The sequence below is a fragment of the Monoraphidium neglectum genome (genome assembly GCF_000611645.1).
Source record: "Monoraphidium neglectum strain SAG 48.87 unplaced genomic scaffold scaffold00748, whole genome shotgun sequence".
Taxonomy (NCBI): Eukaryota; Viridiplantae; Chlorophyta; class Chlorophyceae; order Sphaeropleales; family Selenastraceae; genus Monoraphidium; species Monoraphidium neglectum.
Window position 1 is genome coordinate 3,365 of NW_014012880.1, and position 18,370 is coordinate 21,734.

An 18,370-nucleotide genomic window follows, 5' to 3' on the forward strand; every position below is an offset into this window, starting at 1 on the left:
CCGCCGTATCGCTGGCTGCGCCCCGCGAGTGCTGGGCATGCGGCGGCGGCGGCGGCGGCGACCCGTGGGGCTGGCTGGCCGCAATTACGCTGCCAAAAGCGCCCCTGCCGCCGCCCGGCGCGGCGCGCCCAACCTGGGGGCTGACGCTGCGCCCGGCCGCGGCGGCCTCGTCAGCGTGGCCCCTCTGAATGTCTACGCTCCCAAACGCCGCGGCGTCCGCCTCGCGCGGCGCGCGGCTTGACGCGCGCGCGCCGTGCGGCTGCTCCAGTGACGAGGGCGTGTGCTGTCGCAGCGGTGGACGGGTGTGTGTCGCTGTCGGGGTCGCGGCGGCCTTTGGCGCCGACGAATTGGTGCCCGTCTGCAACCAGGGGCGCCGCTGCACGCGCGGCGGCTGCTGCTGCGCCGCCCGCGACGCCGGACGGCTGCCGTGCGCAGAGGACAGGCCGGACTCGGACGACTCGGCCCCGAGCCCCCGCTCCGCACCCCTGCTGTCCGCGCCACCACGGCCGCGCACGCCACCGCCCCGGGAGCTGTCCGACGCCGCGGTGTGCGCCGCCGCCGCCACGTCCGCAGCCGTGCGCCCTGGGGTACGGGGAGCCGGCCCAGCCCCGGACCTGGCCGGGCGCTGGGCACCAGCAGAGCCCCTGCTGGATTCCGCCTTGACGCTGCCGCGCGACGGCCCCCGCTCGGCCCAGCTGCCGATGCTGCCCGCGGAACCGACAGCGTCAACGCGGCAGAACGCGTCACCGGCGGCGGAGGATGATGCCCGGGACGCCTCTGCAGCAAGGCCGTCGATTTGGGGCGCGGCTTGTGCGGCGTCGGGTGCCGCTGCCCAGCTGGCGGAGCTCCGCGCGCTGCTGTTCCCTGCCGCCAGGCTGCCGTTACCGCTTCCGCTGCCCCGAGCACCCGCGGCCGGCGCTGCGTGTGTTGGCTGCGTGCGGGACCCGGCTGCCCGCGCAGGCGGATGCTGCTGTTCTCTTGGTGGCGCCGTGCCGCCGAGCAGGCGGCGAGGGGGTGGCGCTGCTGCAAGGGTCTGATGCTGCTGCCGCGGCTCCGTGCCGTGGCCGCTCTTTCGCCTTGCTGCCGGCCCTTGGTCCTTGTTGCTGCCCCATGGGGGGCGCTGCGGCTGGTGTTTCAATTGTACGGTCTCTGCTGGCTTTGCCGCAGCCCCTGCGGCCAGGGCAAAGAGCACGTAAAGAACCAGATGCTTGCTGTATCTAGCAGCACGCGTTTAACAGGTGAGCAGACACCAGCCACCACTGACAATGCAGGGATTGCGGCTGCACTCTCACCTGTGCCAGCCGCGGCGCCTGCAGCCACCGCCTGCTTTTTGCTGCCGGACTTGCTGTCCTTAGGCGTTGTGAGCGGCGCCGGCGGCGGCACCACGATCCGGGTGCTGCTGACGGCGCGCGCACCCCTCATGCGCTGTATGGTGCGGCCGGCTGAGTCCAGGTCGTCGCGCATGCGCTGCACCTCCTCTGCCCTGCGGTGCATGCCGCGCAACGCCAGCGTCACGGGCGCCAGCCCAAGCGCGCCAAGCTCACGTTTGCGTAGCCGTCCCGGCCCACCGCCATCAAAAGCACGTCACCAGCCAAGCGAAATCAGGCAGCGCCCGCACCTCTGCTGCTCCAGCGCGCTCAGCCGGTCCTCCTTCACGCGAGCCTGCGCCAGCGCCTCGCCCGCCGCGCCCAGCTGGCCGCGCAGCCGCTCCTGTTCCAGCAGGGCCAGGCGGTGCTCATTCACCAGCACCTCCACCTGGGACAGCAGCGGCTCCGCTCGCGGTGTGCGCGACTCGCCGCCGCCACCGCCGCTGCCGCCGCCGCTACCGTAGCCTCCCAGGCCGCCCCTGTCGCCCGCCGTGCTGCTGCTGCGCTGGCTGCTGCCGCGGCTGCCCGCGTCTGCGACGTCGGCCATGTGGCGGGCAAGCAGCTGCTGCGCAGCCGCGAGCTCCTGGAGCTCGCGCGGCGGGGCGCCGGCGGTGTTGCTGTCTGACGCAAATGTGTCGCGGCTGCGGCCACGCATAGGTGGCCGACATATGGGGCAGGGTTTGGGGGCTGGTTGTTGAGCGAGCATTGCGAGCACGCAGGCTCTGTAGGTTGCTAACAAGCCCAGCAACACCGTGCTGGTCAGCACACACCGCAGCTTCGTACGCGGCCAAGGTTTCAGGATGCTCACGCATTGCTTTCCACGTCCAGGGCGTGGGCCTTCTTGCCACGCTTGACCCAGGGAAGCGGGCTCCGCTGCGGCGCCGGCGCATCTGCCTCAAACTCTGACTTTGTCGTGGAGCCCGGCGAGGCCTCCAGCACATCATGTCGGCCCGCTGCACCTGCAAGCCTGCTGTTAATCCAGCCTTTCACCAGCCCGTTGAGTTTGGCCGGCATGGAGTGAGCCACCTCGTCGCTGGTTATTTTGAACGGTCTGGCCACCTCAGCCTGTCGGTTAGCCGACGTTGTGGTGGTCTTATTGACCTAAGTCATTCGATCACGGGGGCGTGGCCCCAGCCGGGTCACCCTGGACCTCACCATCAACAAGACCGTCGTGCAAACTGCGCGGCCGGTTCGATTCGGCAAAATGAAGAGCGTACGGAAACAGATTCAAGTATTAGCACTGATACAACACGGACAACGCGTGCTGCGCACTGGCAGAGCAAACTGCGGCAGAAGCAGCTGCTTGCACAACAAGCATGCTCTGGTTGTGGGCCACCTAGAAAACGACGGGGGCCAGGCGGGGAACGAGCAGCGTCCGGGGCAGGCGCGTGCTAGCCAAGCAAAATTTCCTATGTGGTGACATTGAATATGCCGAGGTGCACCTGAGCTCGGGAGTGCCTTGAGAGTGCCAGGGCCACAAGGCGGGATTCTCCATCCATCCACCCTGTCGCCATGATGCATGGTACATCCACCCAGTGACATGAGCAATGCAGGACATACTTCGCAATACTGCATCCCTGGGTCACCATGTCCTTGTGTGCCTTTCCACTGATAGTCATCAATGAGGGTGCCTCGTTACTGGTTCATGCACCAGTGTCGGATGGCCCTCGTGCGAATAGGCCAGCAACAGCAAAGCATCTTCGCCGCCAAAGATCTGAAAGCTCACTGAATTTTATTTGCTGATCCTGGGAGTGAACCTGAGTCTGCTTCTGCTCTATCATCTTCATCGCCACCTTGAGTGCGTGGATGGTCAAACCCTGGGGGGTAAAACCTTGAGACCTCCAACACATTGCAGTCCCTGCTAACGGGCTCCCAAGAACCTTCTTGATGGTCCCACTGCCATCATGTTGGGAGGCCGTGTGCTGCACACACCCGTGCCCAGGGTGCGCTATGCACGCTGTGAGCCGCGGCACCAGCGGCACTGGACGCTCGCAACTCTGCGGTCGCCCGTCTAGGCTTTGCGTGGTATCTTGCGTAGTCAGACGTTGCATGATAAGTCCGCTGCTTGCTGAATCGCATTGATCAAGCTTAGTAGGATGGCAGTCGCACGCGAGATGGCGCAGCGGGCGCGGGCCGCGAGCAGAAAGCTGCAGGCATTGCCAACAGAAGAACGGGTGGCGATGCTTCACCGCGTGGCTGACGCTCTGGTGGCGAACGAGCAGCAGATTATGGAGGAGAACGTCAAGGCAAGCTCACCGCGACTCTTTAGCTGTCGCGTTCAATCCGACGCTGTAGCTGGCTGCAGGGCGGCCGTGCAGCCTCTTTGGCGCCGGCCGCCGTCTCGCAGCGTGCGCGCCCGTCTGCTGCTCTGCTGCTGCTCGTGCTGTGCGCAGCATGACGCGACCGCCCATCGCGTCCCCGCTCGGCTCCAATAGGACGTGGAGGAGGCGCGTGGTAAGATCGCGGACGCGCTGCTGCAGCGGTTGATTATGAAGCCCCAGAAGATCGCGCAGCTGGCGCAGGGCATCCGCGCAATCGCGGCGGAGGACGAGCCGATTCGGCGCGTGCTGTCGCGCATCGAGGTCGCAGACGGTGCGCCGCCCGGCACCGCGTTTTTTGTTGCAACATGTGGAGAGCCGTGCCTTTTGGTGGCTGGGCAGGCGGCCGCACGTGAATGGAGGCTGCAGCAGAATGGCGATCGCCACACGAGCGAGCGCTGCTCCTGCTCTCCGCGACCCACCTGACGCTCTGGGTGGCCCGGTGCTGGCGGCGGTGCGGTGCCGGCGTGCCCGATCGGCGTTGCACCAAACGCAGTGGTGGCGCTGCCTGGCATGCCACCCTGCGCGGCCCCAAGCCCAAGCCCATGCCTGTGTCCCTGCCCCTGCCCCGCTTGTCCTTAACGCCAGGCTTGGTCTTGGAAAAGCAGACCGCGCCCATCGGCGTGCTGCTGATCATCTTCGAGGCGCGTCCCGACGCGCTGCCCCAGATCGCGTCGCTCGCGCTGCGCAGCGGCAACGGGCTGCTGCTCAAGGGCGGCAAGGAGGCGGCGCGCTCCAACGCTGCTCTGCACAAGGTGCGGGGCCTGCAGCTGCTGGTCCTCAAATGATGCTGGTGGTGGGCTTGTGTGTGTGAGCCGCACAAGTATATGTGTGGTGTGTGCCCATCTGATGTGCTTGGGCTGCTTAAAACAGGGATTTTCCATCATCCACCTTCTTGTCGATACTCGCACCCAATTACACCCCCCCCACTCACACACACAAGCGCGCGCGCGCGCGCACACAATTGCACATAGCAGCAGTGCCCAATTCAATCCTACTCAACTCAATCCAATCCAACACAAATCAACCCGTCCTTTACAGGTCATTGTGGACGCCATCGGCGCCCTGGGCCCGGACCTGATCGCCCTCGTCACCAGCCGCGACGAGATCGCGGATCTGCTCAAGCTGGATGATGTCATCGACCTCGTCATCCCCCGCGGCGGCAACGAGCTCGTCAGCCACATCCAGGTGGGGCGGTGGTGCAGGCGGCCTCGTGGTTGAGCCGCGGCTTCAAGGAGAGGGCTCGGCACGCAACATGCGTGTGCCACTGCTGTGGTTCGCAGCCTTGAGGCGCAGCGTGTCGCAGCCTGTATTGCCATGTCGACGTCGTCGCTGCTCCCTGGCTGTTCACCCTAGCGCCTCCGCCACACCGGCTGGTGCCCTTACAACGCCTTTGCACCCTCGCTCGCCCCAGGCCAACACCAAGATCCCGGTGCTGGGCCACGCCGACGGCATCTGCCATATATACGTGGACAAGGCTGCTGACCTGGACAAGGCGCTGAAGATCGTGGCGGACGCAAAGGCGGACTACCCCGCCGCCTGCAACGCGGTGCGCGGGGGGAATGGAGTGCCGGCCGCGCTGCAGCCGCGGTCGTTGCTGCCGCTGCTTGCTGCAATAGAGCCTGTGACAATTTGGACTTGCAAGGCGGCTGCCAGTGGCCTGCTTGCTGCCTCCCGTCGCAAACGCCTGGTGACGGGCACCCTGCGTCTCACGCGCAGTCGCACGTGCCTGCATGCACATGCCTACATGCACTCACAGGGAACCACACACACACACACGCGCGCGCGCGCGCGCACACACACGTTTGTCAACCCCCAGGTCGAGACAGTGCTGGTCCACGAGGCCCTGGGGGACGCGGGGGTGGACGCGCTGCTGCAGGCGCTGCGGGCAGTGGGCGCAGAGGTGGGCCGCACCATCAGCTCCCCGGCCCAGTGCTCCTTGCAAGGGTCCGCTCGCCGTGATGGGGCATGACCTACAAGTTGTGCAGGACTGGGGAGGCAGTGCTCATGTGAGAAAACTCCCGTGCCCCCCCAACACGACGACGCCATTTCATCCACCACGTTGCGGTCAGGTGCACGCCGGCGAGCGCCTCGCCGCGGCGCGCCCCGCGCTCGGCCTGCCGGCCGCGCCGGCCGCGCGCCACGAGTACAGCAGCCTTGGGGTGACCCTGGAGACCGTGGAGGCGCTGCAGCAGGCGATTGACCACATCCACGCCTACGGCAGCGGCCACACGGAGAGCATCATCACGGAGGACGCGGCGGCGGCGGACGCGTTTCTGCTGGGGGTGGACAGCGCGTGCGTGTTCCACAACGCGTCGACACGGTTCAGCGACGGGTTCAGGTGCGGGGCGGGCGGCAGTCGTAGGGGCGTGGACCAGTCAATTGTTCGAGTGCATGCCCTGCGTTTGCGAGGCATCTCGTGCTTGCTGGATGGTAGAGTACAGCGCACGGATACGTCTGCAGCAGGTTGAAAGGGCAGGCTGTCGGGCTGGGCACGCTAGCCGTGATGCATGGGAGCCCTCTGAAGCAAGCACACGCAGCTAATCCGCGCCTTGTGCGCCCGTCACTGCCAATCAAACCAACCCGACCTCTACCCTGCACCCTGCACCCGGCCAGGTTTGGCCTGGGCGCGGAGGTGGGCATCAGCACGAGCCGCATCCACGCGCGCGGCCCCGTGGGCGTGGAGGGCCTGCTGACCTCAAAGTGGGTCATGCGCGGCAGCGGGCAGGTGGTGGCAAAGGACACCGGCGTCAACTACACCTTCAAGAAGCTGCCAACTAGCTAGCAGGAAGGTGCTGCTGATCGGCGGCTGTCGGCGTCCCCAGCGGTCGGCTCGGTCTGATCCACTTTTTGATGGCATCGGCGAGGCGCCACCAAGTCATACAGCAGCGGGGCCGGCAGTGATTGCTGCGTTCGCAGACGGTGCGTGAAGCAGCAGCGGCTGAGCGGCGCAATTACATCGAAACTGCAACAGGTTTCAAGAAGATCTTCTCTTTGCACATGCATGGCCACAATTGTAACCCAACCACGGCAGCCTTGGTTGTGTCTACAATCAACATAGTCTGTGCAGCCACGCGGTCGCAGCAAAAAACATTTGGTCAAACCAATTCGGAACTTGGCTGTTCACCAGACGTCTAAATCAACGCCCAGAACAGCGATGCAAAACACGAATGCGATGGTGCTGCTATTTTCAGAAATTGGGACAAACGTTGCGCAAACAGAGGTGCAGGGTGCCCTGCCCCATCAAGCTGCGGGCACCGGCTCCACGCCAGGCGGCGCCCGCCTCAGCCCGCTGTCCTCGCCCCCTTTGCCCCCCTCCCTCCGACCGCCCCGCCGCCCCTGCTCCCCGACGCGCTCCCGCGACTCCTCCTCGCCCTCCTCGGACTGCTCTCCTTCCTCGCCACGCCGCGGGCGCTGCGGCTGGCGGCCGGGGTCGTCCAGCGGCGGGGAGCCGGCCATGGTGGTGGCGACGGCGCCCCAGCCCTTGCGCAGGGGCCCCCAGACGGCCGCCTAGCGGGGAGGGTGGCGGCGGCGGGGCCAACTTTGTGTACAGCAGGATGATCAAAACGGGCGAAAGAGTGATGTGAGCGGCAAATCGCGAGCCTTGAGAGCCCCAGTTGCCTGCAACTCATACATCGCGCTGATCACACTTGCTGCGGCAGCCTCACTGAGAAATGGCATCCTCCCCAGCCTCCCCCCAGACCCCACACCCTCCTCCCCGCTCCGCCCCAGCACCCTCATCCCCTCCACCAACCCCCCCCTCCTCACCTTGTTGAGCCACACGTCCTGGTGGTGCAGGATGGCCAGGCTCCCCTTGTCCAGGGCCAGGCGCGTCAGGACAGGCAGCTGCAGGGGGAGCGATGAGCGGGCACAAGGCGCGGGCATGCAGCAATGCAGGTCATGACGCTGCCGACGCCGTTGCGTGCGGTTGTCCAGAAATGGGCGAGAGGCGTGCTGACCCTGACGAGCTCCCCAGCTAATTGGCTCGCAGTCGCTTGAGAGTTCCCTCGTGGCCTTCAGCTGACACACCAAGTTGCTGAGCCACGTCCCTCCGCGTCACGTGCCTCCTTCCACTCCCTCCCTCGAGCCGCCACCCGCCAGCTCTGGCGCGAGCGCAGCCCCTAGGGCCTCTGCCGCAGCGGGCCCCTGCTCATGCCCCCGGGTGCGCCGTCCTCACCTCCACGTCTGACCTGCCGCCGACCACCAGGAACCGCAGCATCCCGGGGTGCTGGAACACGTCTGGAGGGGGGTCGGCGGGGGGGCCAGAGGCGGGTGGGCGCGGGGGAGCTAGCGGATGCGTCCGCAGCTGCTGTTGTGGCGGCGCACAGGCGGATGGCTTGAGGCCCCTGCTGGCGGGGTGGTGTGATTGCAAGCGCGCCAGGCTGGCACCCTGCTGATCGGCCGTCCCCTAGGAGATGCTGAAATCCAATCCATCCGCACAGGTTTGGGAGTTCTTGATCTCGACCTGCAGGCAGCGAGGGCGGGTCAGAGCATTGTGTTGGTATCAGAGAAGTGCACGCGCTCTACTGGCGCATCTCGGCGACCGCTCTGTGCACACGCGGCGTTGGGAGTCACCACAGGCTGGTGCCGCCTGTGCAGCCCCTGGCGGGTCCGCTTCGACAGTAAACCAACAGTAAGGACAGAAAGGGTGGAGGTGGTCCAAACCCTCAGATTAGGCAGGCCCTGCCCTGGACATACCTCCAGGTCTCCCTTGAAGCCCAGGTTGCCCAGGGCGTCAGGGCTGCTGCTGGTCGCCCCCAGCTCCACCGGCGGCTCGTACACGATGCGCACCTGCGGGCGTGTGGTTGGGTGAGATGGGTGGATGGAGGGTCCATCGAGAGTGGACGGCGGGCGCGGGCAGCGGCTTCGCTTCGCTGGACATGATGGGGGTGACGCGCATCATGAGGCGCTGAAAACAGCACCGTGGCCCTTGGTTGATGCCACTGGGAAAAGACCACGTCATGGGCTAGAACGCAAAGGAGCTGAAAGCGTGCATGACAGCCAGGCAGGGCAAGGGCGCTGCGCCACGTGGGCTTGGCGACCAGGCAGGGCCGGCGCCGGCGCTCGTCACCCACTGATTGAGTAGTCTTGGGCAGCAGGCTGAAGCGCCGCATAATGGCCTCGGCGCCCTGGACACGCATGATCTGGGGATGGAATGGGGGTCAAATGGGGTTGCAGCAATACCGCGTCATGGCTGGGACATCGTCACCACGCAGCGTGCGGATTCAGGCACGTCAAGGACAGCAAGGTATCATCCTCTGGATGAGACCGCTGAATACCGGTTAACGGAGGGCCTGGGGCCCGCACATTGTTCTGGTAGGTCGCATTTGGAGCGTAGTGGCGGCGCACGATGCTACGCTGCGCGCCAGGGTCTCGTGTCTCATATAACTGGGGGCAAGGGGCAGCGAATCGTGCATGCTTATGCGTTTAGGGTAGTGTTGTGCTGGATTTGGCTCAACAGCGGAAGCTAGCCAATCCTGCAACATGTCGAGCGCGCTGCCGGCCCGTTGCAAGCAGCTAGCGCCCCTGCGTGCCAGGGGAACGTCCCCGGGGTGCCCGCGGGCAGCAGGTCCAGGCCCCGGCTGCCCACCGTGAAGACGTCATCAACGAGGCGCCTCAGGCGGGGGTCGCCGACCGGGCGCACAGAGTTCACTTCTGACGAGCGCCCGGCGGTCACGCCCGCGGGGCCGCCGTCTGGTATGATGGACGGCGTCTCGTGCGCCTGGCCAGCGCGCGTGTACATGTGGCGGCAGGCTGCTTGCGCATCGCAGGGCCGCGCTCGCTGCTGCTGCAGCGCGTGTGCGAGCCTCAGGCACGCGGCGCCGCCCTGTGTAAGCAGCGCCACGCCCTGGATCCCACCGGCCAGCTGCAGCATAGTATAGTATTCCCTGAGCCAAACGAGTACGGTGCTCCTTCAGCTGAACAAGTGTGCCGAGAGTGGTTCCGCGCGCTTCCGTCGTTAGGTATCTGTACAACCACGCAGCTGTTGGGGCCAGCAAAATAATTTCAAGTCATGGTGTCTGTATCGAATGCACCCTGGGCACGGTATCACTCCAGTCGCGATCCTCGTGACAGTGATGTCACTGGGTGACAAAGCACGGTCGTTGCTTGTGTAGGGGCCATGTCATCTTTGCGCAGTCGGATTATCCAAAACATACGCTGCTGTGCTCTCTCTTCTCTGCTGCATACGCCGAGATCACGCGCGAATACGTAGATTCAGGTGCCCAAGTACAATGTTGAACTTAAATTGAAGGCAACAACGGGGATGTCTGACGACTCTGACAGCGAGTATGCGGATCCTCCGTCTGCTTCCCGCACGGCGGAGCCCTCTCGCCAAGCCAGCGCATATAGCAGTGCTTGGGATGACGAAGAGCATATGGATCACGCAGCCCTAGACGATCTGCACGGTGCTAGGGCGCACAGCACCACCCCGCCGCTGAGCAGGCCGCGCGCTGCGCCCACGACCGCCGAGGCTGATGCGGCGGTACACACAGCGGCCAGAGCTGCAGCAGCGACAGTGGAAGCATCAAAAAGTACTGATATCCCTGCAGCGGAACTGGTTGTGGAGGGGCCTTCCGGATTGGATGCGGCCGCAGCAGAGGATGTGCAGGCACGACCTTCGGCGCCAGCAGGAGGCCCAACTGGCGATGTGCCGCCGATTGAGCCTGCACCGCTCCTGCAGCAGCTCGCGCCCGCCCTACGGCCTCGCCCGGACCCAAACCATCCGCCATCCGCGTCTGCAGCTGGTGGCGAGCAGCAGCACCAGCAGCAGCAGCAGCTGAAGCCGCGCGATCAGGAGCGGTGGGGACCGGCGCACGCGCGCCACGCGAGCAGCATCAGCTTCGGCAGCCTGGCCTCTGACAGCCAGCTCGAGACCCTGGGGGCTGCCAGCGATGATGAGGCAGCCGCGAGCGGTGACGGCAGCGATGCCACCTCAGAGGCGACAGCCAGCGTCGCTGCCGCAGAGCACAACGGTGTCAGTGTAGCTGGTAATGCTGTGGAGGGGTCCACGCGCGGTGTGCCTGATCCGCCTGAGAAGCAGCCTGAGCAGCAGCAGCAGCAGCAGCAGCAGCAGCAGCAGCAGCAGCAGCAGCAGCAGCAGCAGCAGCAGCAAGAAACTTCACAGGTGGAGGCTGCAGCGTTGGCAAGCCACAGCGTCGGGGAGGTGGAGGCAGCCGAGGGCCGCTCTCATGCGGCGCTGTCGCCTACGTCGCGCCTGGAGCTACGGCGGATAAGGTGTGGTCTGGTGATTGGCAACGGGCGTGCTATGTGCCAGCAGCTCTTGCACGCATCAAAGCAGTCATGACAGTGCCTGCAGCTTGGTGTGAATGCAGCGGCCGTGGGCCGCCTTGTGTGCGCCAAAATCGCCCAGCTCTGCACCTCTCCGCACCCACAGCAGCAGCAGCCCGGAGCAGGACGAGGACAGCGCTTGGGGCTGCTGGAGCCGGCGGCGCCGCCACTTTTTCATCGTCACCAGCGCGGGAAAACCTGTGTACAGCCGCCACGGCGACGAGGCCGCGCTCGCCGGTGCGCCCCAATACCGGCGTAAAGTGCATGTAGTTGTGTGCAGGCGCGGGAGCTCCTGGCGTGAGGCAGCGACACCTGGTGTCCCGCAGCCCTCACATCCTACACCCGCCCTCAGGCCCCACTCTCAGCCCCGTGTCATACTCGCCGCTCCACACCCTTGCCAGGCTTTTTGGCAGTGATTCAGGCTGTGGTCAGCGTGGTGGGCGACCAGGGCGACGGCGTGCGCCACATAACCTCGGGGCCTCTGAACATCGTCTTCCTCGTGCGCGGCCACTTGTACTTAGTAGCCGCCTCATCGCGGGCCGAGCCCGTCGCGGCGCTGCGCATGCAGCTGCACATGCTGCACCAGCACCTGCTGGTGCTGGTCACAGGCGGTGAGCGGGCCCTGGCTTCGCAACGCTCGCTGCTGTCTATTATTAGGCGCGACCTCCAGTTATCAGGCGCGACCTCCAAACGCTTGTACTGGCAGTCCCCAACCAATTCATGCATTCCGGGGTGGGCGGTCTAAGTCAATGCTGAGGTTGAATGCACCTATGCAGCACTGTTCCTTGACCACAAGCGGCAGCAAAAACTCTGCAACTGCACCCAACCACCGCCGTCGCTGCTCTCGCAGGCATCGAGCGCATGCTGCAGCGCAACCCCGGCTACGACGCACGCCACCTGCTGGCTGGCTCCCATTGCAGCCTCACGGCGCTGCTGTCGGCTCTCAGCGACGACCCCTTCTGGATGATGGGCGTGATGGAGCCGGCCCAGCTGGCCGCGGCGGAGCGGAGAGCAGCGTTGGCCGCGCTGGCGGGCGCTGTGCAGGTGCGATGGCAGCACAGAGCTTGAGGTGCCAAGCACACACATTCTCCATTCTGGCCAATTTGTGCTCGACCGGGCTTGGGTTGCAATGGAAATGCTCGTCATTCAACTGCCCCCTCGGGCAGCCCCATCCGCCGGCTGTGCACAAACGCATTGCTCCTCACCCTTGCCTCAACACAGGCTTGCCTCACTCATCCCCACTTCACCAACCCGCCCTCAGGCCAGCGAGTCCCTTTACGGCGTCATCAGCGCAGGGCGCCAGGTGGTTGCGCTTGAGGCCGGCCGCGGCGCTGCACCGCTGTCAGTGCTGGATGTGCAGCTGCTGCTAAACTTCCTGGCGTCAAACGACGCGCTCAGGTGGGTGGATGGCGTTACTCCTCACCCTCCTGGTTGCCAATCTGCATGCGTCTGAAGCACGCCGGTGTTGATCAGCAGAGTGGGCACCGCACCTTCATGCTGGCTGCGTTGCACCCGCATGCAATGGCGTGTTGGCAGAAGGTGTCATTACATGATACTGATCAATCCACCCTGCACGGCGTGCGCCGCCCCAGGGCCGGCGAGACGTTTGTGCCCGTGTGCCTCCCGGGCTTCAACGCAACCGCGTTCCTGCACGCGTATGTGGCGTGCCTGGACCCGGGCAGCGGCGTTTTCCTGGCGCTCCTGTCTGGCGGCAGCGACGCCTTCCACCGTCTGGCGGGTGCGCGCCACCAGCGGCTATCGAGGATGTGCTCTGCCTGCAGGTTGCGGCCTTTGTCACGAGCGGCTGTCTGCCGCGGCCCAGACCCCATGTCATTGCAGCTGACAGGGTCATGCTGCCGCACGCGCCGTTTGCAAGGTTCAGCACTCTCATGACATCAGCATGCTGAGCTTTCGTACTGCCAATACATTCACGTGACAAGCTCCCCTCTCGTGCCGTCCCTCACCGGACCAACAGACCAGCGGGAGCCGGTGGAGGAGGCGCTCCGGCAGGCTGGCGTGCTGCAGCGGCTCTCAGAGGCGCACGCGGCCCCAGACGGCGGCCGGCTGCCGATCGAGGCGCTCCCGTCGGCGGCAGGAGGCGGCGTCCCAGGGACAGCGACGCTGTGGCACTTTGCTGCGTCGTTCCCGTCACGGCGGCAAGGCGTGCAGGCGGCGCATGCAGCGCACGTTTTTACGGACCGCAGGTCGAGAAAGGAGCTGAGCCGCGCATATGTGCGTGCCTACTGCACGCTCCACGCCCAGCAGCTGCATGCGGCTGCAGGCGGCAGCAGCAACGGCGGCGGGGGTGGTGGCGCGGCGGCGGCGGCGGCAGCGTTCGTCATGTCGTCTCAAACGCCGCGCCCGTCCCGCATGCTGTGGGTTGCGAGCCCCCGCTGGGTGCTTCTGGCCCTGGCAGACAGGGATTTGGAGCTGTACTGCTGCTTCGACGCCCTGGTCCCGCAGGAGGGCGCTGTGCGCGCTGGCGAGGCGCTGCGGCGGTGGCTGGGCGAGCGGGGGCGCGCCGACGCGCTGCTCATGCCTTCGGGGGCATAAGGGCTAGGGTAACCAACCTCTCCTATATGCCATGGTGGCTGCACGATCAAGAGAAAGCGGCGATAGTCTCTAGTCACGCATGGCGACAGGTGCTACTGCATGTACATGTTGAGCTCAGCATGCAGAGCACGTAGCCCTGAAAGCTCACTGGATGGACACATGGGTGACCAGCGGGCAGATGATTGAAATTCATGAGGAACAGAACAGAATCGGCTTCAAGCTATCACGCGCACGTCTCCTCTAATGGTACCGTACGAGCTGTCAGCATGTCACTCGACTTTGAGATCGCAATTCAGCGGCAACTTACCCTTTTGTTTGGACAGTCTCAGACATGTATGGGGCATGTGACAGCCGCTCAGGCGTTGCGGAGGGCTCAGCACGTACACCAGGCTCGGCGGGCAGCTGTGCTGGTGTCGTGCACCAAGACCGCGGTGGCGACAACGAGCGCAAACCTTGGCGGCCCCCCTCGCCAGCAGCACCAAGTCCACCAAACGGCTTGCGCAGAAGCACGGCTCCACCATGCGTGACAACTGGTGCAGCCCAGCAGCAGCCGCAACAGCCCTACCAGCCACGGCACCCAGCAGGCCGGCCCTCGGCCATTCGCCGCTTTGCCGCCCTGTTCGCCGCCCCGGCACGCATGTCACCGCATGCGCCCGCGGCCACCAGCGCGTCCGCCTCCAGCTCTGACGACACCCTGATATCGCATGCAACAGCGCGTGACCAGCACGGCACCGGGGGCGCCCTCGCGCGGCCCTTGCGCAGCAAGGCAGCCTCATCGCTGGCAGATGTAACGTCCCAACAAGCCAGGCTCGGCGGCAGTGGCGGCCATGGCAGTGTAGATGGCCTGGGGGCGCTAACGGAAAACCTGGCGCGCCTGCGCCAGCGGCGCATGCAAGATCCCGAGCGTGCCGGGTCTAGCTCAGGCAGCCGCAGCAGCCACAGCAGCATCCACAGCAGCAGCCACAGCAAGAGCAGGAGCAACAGCAACAGCGACAGCCGGCCCAGCAGCTCCAGCTTGGTGGGCGGGCGGGCATGGGGCTCCAGCAGCTCTGAGAGTATTGACACTTCCAGGACCGCTGCCGGCAGTGCCGCGGTCGGCCTCCCACGGTCGCTGCCGCCGGAGGCCCAGCGCCATGGCGCGGCTGGCATCAGCATGGCCGGGGCAGCTAAGCCAGCCGCGTCTGCCGGCAGCATCAACTCGTTTGGCGGGCCTCCACCACAGCCTCGGGGTCCGCTGCGCATGCATCTGCCAACCCCCGCGAGCAGAATCTGCGGCGGTGGCGCGCCCCACCCTGTGGCAGCCTTTTTGGCTGACGCAACGCACGCCGTCGCCAGGCGCGGCGCGCCGGGCTGCGGCCGCGTGGACGGCCTGGTCGCCCGTGCAGAGCTGGCGCTCGAGAGCAGCACCGCCCTGCTGGCCATTGAAGAGCAGCGCTACCAATCGCACGGCGCGCTGCTGCTGCGGGGCCGCACCGCAAGCGCTGGTTGCGCACCTCACCCCGTCGGGTGGCCCTTTGACAGGGGCGCTGCCGAGCAGCGCTACGATGGCGGGAGGGCTTCCGGTAATATTGGTGCTTCTGGCGGTGGTGGTACTCCAGAGCAGCTGATGACAAAACTCCCCGTGGGCATGCGGCCGATGCCCCTGCCCCCACCGCCCGTGCCGCCACCCGCCCCCGCGCGCCCGGCCGGGCGGCCGCCACTGCCCCGGCCGCCGGGGCGCACCGCAGCGGGCGCGGCCGCACGCAAGCTGGCGCTGGCGGGGATCTGCCGCCCGCCGCCGGCCATCGGGGCGGGCGTCGGCGCGAGCGGCGCGGGCGCGCTTTCGCCGCCGTTGCTGGCGCCAGCAGACCTGTATGCCACAGAGCAGGCCCTCCATGCGGCCGTGATCAACAGCAGGCACCTCACCACATTGCCATCTGCCGAAGCCCCGCTCCTGCCCGCGCCGTCGCCGGCGTTCATGCCACGCGCATGCGCGGCCTCGGGCGCCCCGGCCTGGACGCCGGCTGCGGCGCCAGCAACAAGCAGCGCTGGCGTCACCGCGTGCGGCGGCGCATTTGTGTCTGGCGGATGGTATGGTGATGGGGGTGCCCTCGGCCAGCACACTGCCAGCAGGAGCGACGCGCAGAGCTCTTGCCAGAGCTGCTCTCCGGCCCCAGCCCACTACAGCATTGGCGGCTTCTGTGCCGCCCCAGCACAGCTGTCGCTTGCCCAGTGCGCCGGCGGTAGCAGCAACGGCTTGGCAGTGGAACTCCCTGCCATCCTTCCAGGAGCGGCGCCTGCGGGGGCTTCTGCAGCGCCGCCGCCCATGGGCTTGGCCCAAGGGTCATTCGTGGCCCTTGATCGCATGTTTGCACACGGTGTCCCTGCGTTCGGTAGTGGTTGTGTTGGCGGCAGCTGCAGCAGCGTCAGAGGGCCGCTGCAGCGGGACGCAGCCGCAACCAGGCCGCAAATGGAGGCACCCATGCCGTTTGGTGGCTATTGCGGCGGCGTCGCCCCCATGCAGCCGCAGCGGGTGGCGGCAGCACCAGAGCAGACGTTGCAGGAGGTTGCCGCAGCGCCGCCGTGGGGCCGGGCCGGTGTGGGGCCCAGGCCGCCCACGCTCCAGGGAGACCTAGGTGGCACCAGCAGGCTCCTCATGCGGTACCAAGATGCAGCCTTGCCCCCGCTGACAGATTCAGAAGCCGCCTGGGGTTTAGACGGGGTGGAGGGTGGCGGCAGCAACTGCTGCACGCCACCTAACGCCCTGATCGAACGGCAGGGTGCGCTGCTGGGTCAAGCAGCGGCCGCGGGCAACGCAGCGGTCGGAGCGCTCTACCGCCTGCAGCGACACATGGTGGGTGGCAAGCCACTTCCGCGGCTGAACCCTGCATTTCGAAAGGATGCGCCAGCGGCCCCGTTTGCACTTGCCCTTTTTGTTGACTCAACCATCAAGAGGCATCTGAGGACGGCGGCTGGCCCTCCCTTGCCCTGCAGGTCGAGGCGACGCCCCAGGCAACCCAGCCGTTGCGGCGTTCCCGGGCGGCGCCGCTGTCAGCACCCCGCCAGCCTGCGGCGGGCGGCAGCGAGAGCACGGCGAGCCGCAGCGGTGTCGGCGGCAGCGCAGTGGGGGGCCCAGTGTGCAGGGATGGTGGCGGCACGGGGCTTGGAGCTGTGCGGGCGGGAAAGGAGCACGGAAGGGCGCCTGGAGGGGCGCCAAGCAGCATCGAAGGGACAGGTGCCCCCCAGGCGGCAGGCTGCTGCGTGAAGCCACAGCGTACTCAGCGGCGCCTGGCTTTTGGGCGTTGATCTGCACGCCTCATCGGGCTTGAACGAAGCAGGCCGCAGTGGGGTGTCGATGATGCGTGAGGAGCGGAGGTCCAGTGACTTGAGCAAAGCGGGGGCTGCCGATGTCTCAAGACTTTCACAAGCAACAGCCTGCTTCTGGATCCTGTCAGCTGCAAGGTCCTGCTTCAGCTGCGAGCCTGCATATGGGCCAAATCGGATGTACCTACTTGACTAGGCAATGCATTGTACTCTGATTTGTCAGGTGGGCCTTGTTTGTACCTGTGTGTATGAAGACAACCTTTCAGCCTGCACACACTGGGCTGGTTTTTCAAGCAAATTCCTGGGCCCTTGTAAGCACAGAGCTGCCTTCATTGGGACTGTCGCGGTCTGTGTCCTTGCCATCCCTCAAAGCCAGGGGAAGCTGCGTTTACAGCTGCAACCGTGAATAGCTGCACAGCAATAAGCAGCATCTGAAGTTGAGGATACACACCAACACTTGCACCGGCAAGTGCCAACTGTGCTTGCAGTACGCGTCAATGCAACGCACACATCGCTTGAATTTGGGTGGGAGATTTTAATTGCATCCCCCTGGAGAGGAAAATCGACCCGGGTGCAACCAGCCCGTCCACCAGAAAGCACAAAGGAAGGCCGCCGACAAAGAGCGTCCAAGGTTTTGATTTGAATGTTGAGGGGTTTGTGCAACCCTGTCAAGTCTGGTCGACGGGCATGTGTTGCGTCACTGACTCTGCACAGCATACATTCGGTATTTAGGAATTTGTTGAGGGGTTGTTTGGGTTTAGCAGCTTGCCGTGTTGCAGGCAGCTTGCCACGTGCGCATGCTGGCCAGATACTGGAGGCGCAGCGCCCATTATACAAATTGAGGCGCGCCGCAGAATGTGAAGCAATCCACCACACACACGATGGGACAGAGGATCCCCGGAAGGGAGCGGCATGTCTGGCGCGGCAGCGCGCATTCGAAATCTCCCAAGAAATGTGTGAAAACACATGCCCTCCGGCTGGATGTTTTGCCGGGATGCTGAAAAAGTGACCATGAAACAACAACCCCCCTCTGCAAAATCATCTGTGCACCAGCAACACCTGCATGAGGATCAGGGAGGCGGGGCACGGCCAGGCCCGCGTGCCGCTCATGCCGCGGCGGGCACGGCCCACGCCATCCCGCTGGTTGCCACCCGCAGCACCGCCCCAGCCGCCAGGTCAAAGCGGTACACCGGCGCCGCCGCCTCCACTGCGTCCCGCGCGCCGCCCGCCGCGCTCGCAGCGGCGCCGACGGTCAGCGGCGCCTGGCACGCGCCGCCGCCGCTCCTCACGGTCACCGCCTGCACCGCCCCCGAGGCCGTGGCCACCTCGAGGCGGTACGACAGCTTGCAGTTGTCCCGGGCCTCGCGCCTGCGGTACAGGGCCATCAGGTCGTCCAGCTTGAGTGACCTCACCGGCCAGGTGACCCAGGCGGTGACGCGCGTGAGCACCCTCTCGATCCACCTCATCGCGAGGCTGTAGCCGGTGGCCTTGTTGGTGCCCTCGACGTTCAGATTGGCCTGGTGCATCATGTGCCTGGGG

At 65.8% G+C, this 18,370-nt stretch overlaps 5 protein-coding genes across 5 annotated transcripts; 2 read left to right on the forward strand and 3 right to left on the reverse strand.

The window, feature by feature from the left end:
• Nucleotides 1–88: 88 nt before the first annotated feature.
• Nucleotides 89–2,022, reverse strand: MNEG_5122 (hypothetical protein; the record flags this gene model as incomplete). Its single annotated transcript, XM_014046398.1, has 3 exons — nt 89–1,170; nt 1,293–1,483; nt 1,619–2,022. Coding segments are annotated over 3 exons (1,677 nt in total), but the record flags the coding sequence as incomplete, so codon positions are not given.
• Nucleotides 2,023–3,547: 1,525 nt separating this feature from the next.
• On the forward strand, nt 3,548–6,470 carry MNEG_5123 (delta-1-pyrroline-5-carboxylate synthetase; the record flags this gene model as incomplete). Its single annotated transcript, XM_014046399.1, has 8 exons — nt 3,548–3,607; nt 3,803–3,959; nt 4,274–4,440; nt 4,727–4,873; nt 5,100–5,234; nt 5,505–5,588; nt 5,758–6,026; nt 6,302–6,470. The coding sequence occupies 8 exons, from the start codon at nt 3,548–3,550 to the stop codon at nt 6,468–6,470; spliced, it is 1,188 nt and encodes a 395-aa protein (XP_013901853.1).
• A 458-nt stretch (nt 6,471–6,928) lies between these two features.
• MNEG_5124 (hypothetical protein) lies at nt 6,929–9,560 on the reverse strand (the record flags this gene model as incomplete). The annotated part of the gene is made up of 8 exons (XM_014046400.1): nt 6,929–7,195; nt 7,454–7,531; nt 7,863–7,924; nt 8,126–8,150; nt 8,384–8,476; nt 8,761–8,829; nt 8,993–9,073; nt 9,276–9,560. 8 exons carry the CDS (start codon nt 9,558–9,560, stop codon nt 6,929–6,931), a joined length of 960 nt encoding a protein of 319 aa, XP_013901854.1.
• Nucleotides 9,561–10,061: 501 nt separating this feature from the next.
• Nucleotides 10,062–13,528, forward strand: MNEG_5125 (putative Vacuolar fusion protein MON1; the record flags this gene model as incomplete). The annotated part of the gene is made up of 8 exons (XM_014046401.1): nt 10,062–10,092; nt 10,429–10,921; nt 11,082–11,212; nt 11,377–11,586; nt 11,826–12,019; nt 12,237–12,373; nt 12,568–12,713; nt 12,951–13,528. The coding sequence occupies 8 exons, from the start codon at nt 10,062–10,064 to the stop codon at nt 13,526–13,528; spliced, it is 1,920 nt and encodes a 639-aa protein (XP_013901855.1).
• A 4,409-nt stretch (nt 13,529–17,937) lies between these two features.
• Nucleotides 17,938–18,357, reverse strand: MNEG_5126 (hypothetical protein; the record flags this gene model as incomplete). The annotated part of the gene is made up of 1 exon (XM_014046402.1): nt 17,938–18,357. The coding sequence occupies one exon, from the start codon at nt 18,355–18,357 to the stop codon at nt 17,938–17,940; it is 420 nt and encodes a 139-aa protein (XP_013901856.1).
• Nucleotides 18,358–18,370: the final 13 nt, after the last annotated feature.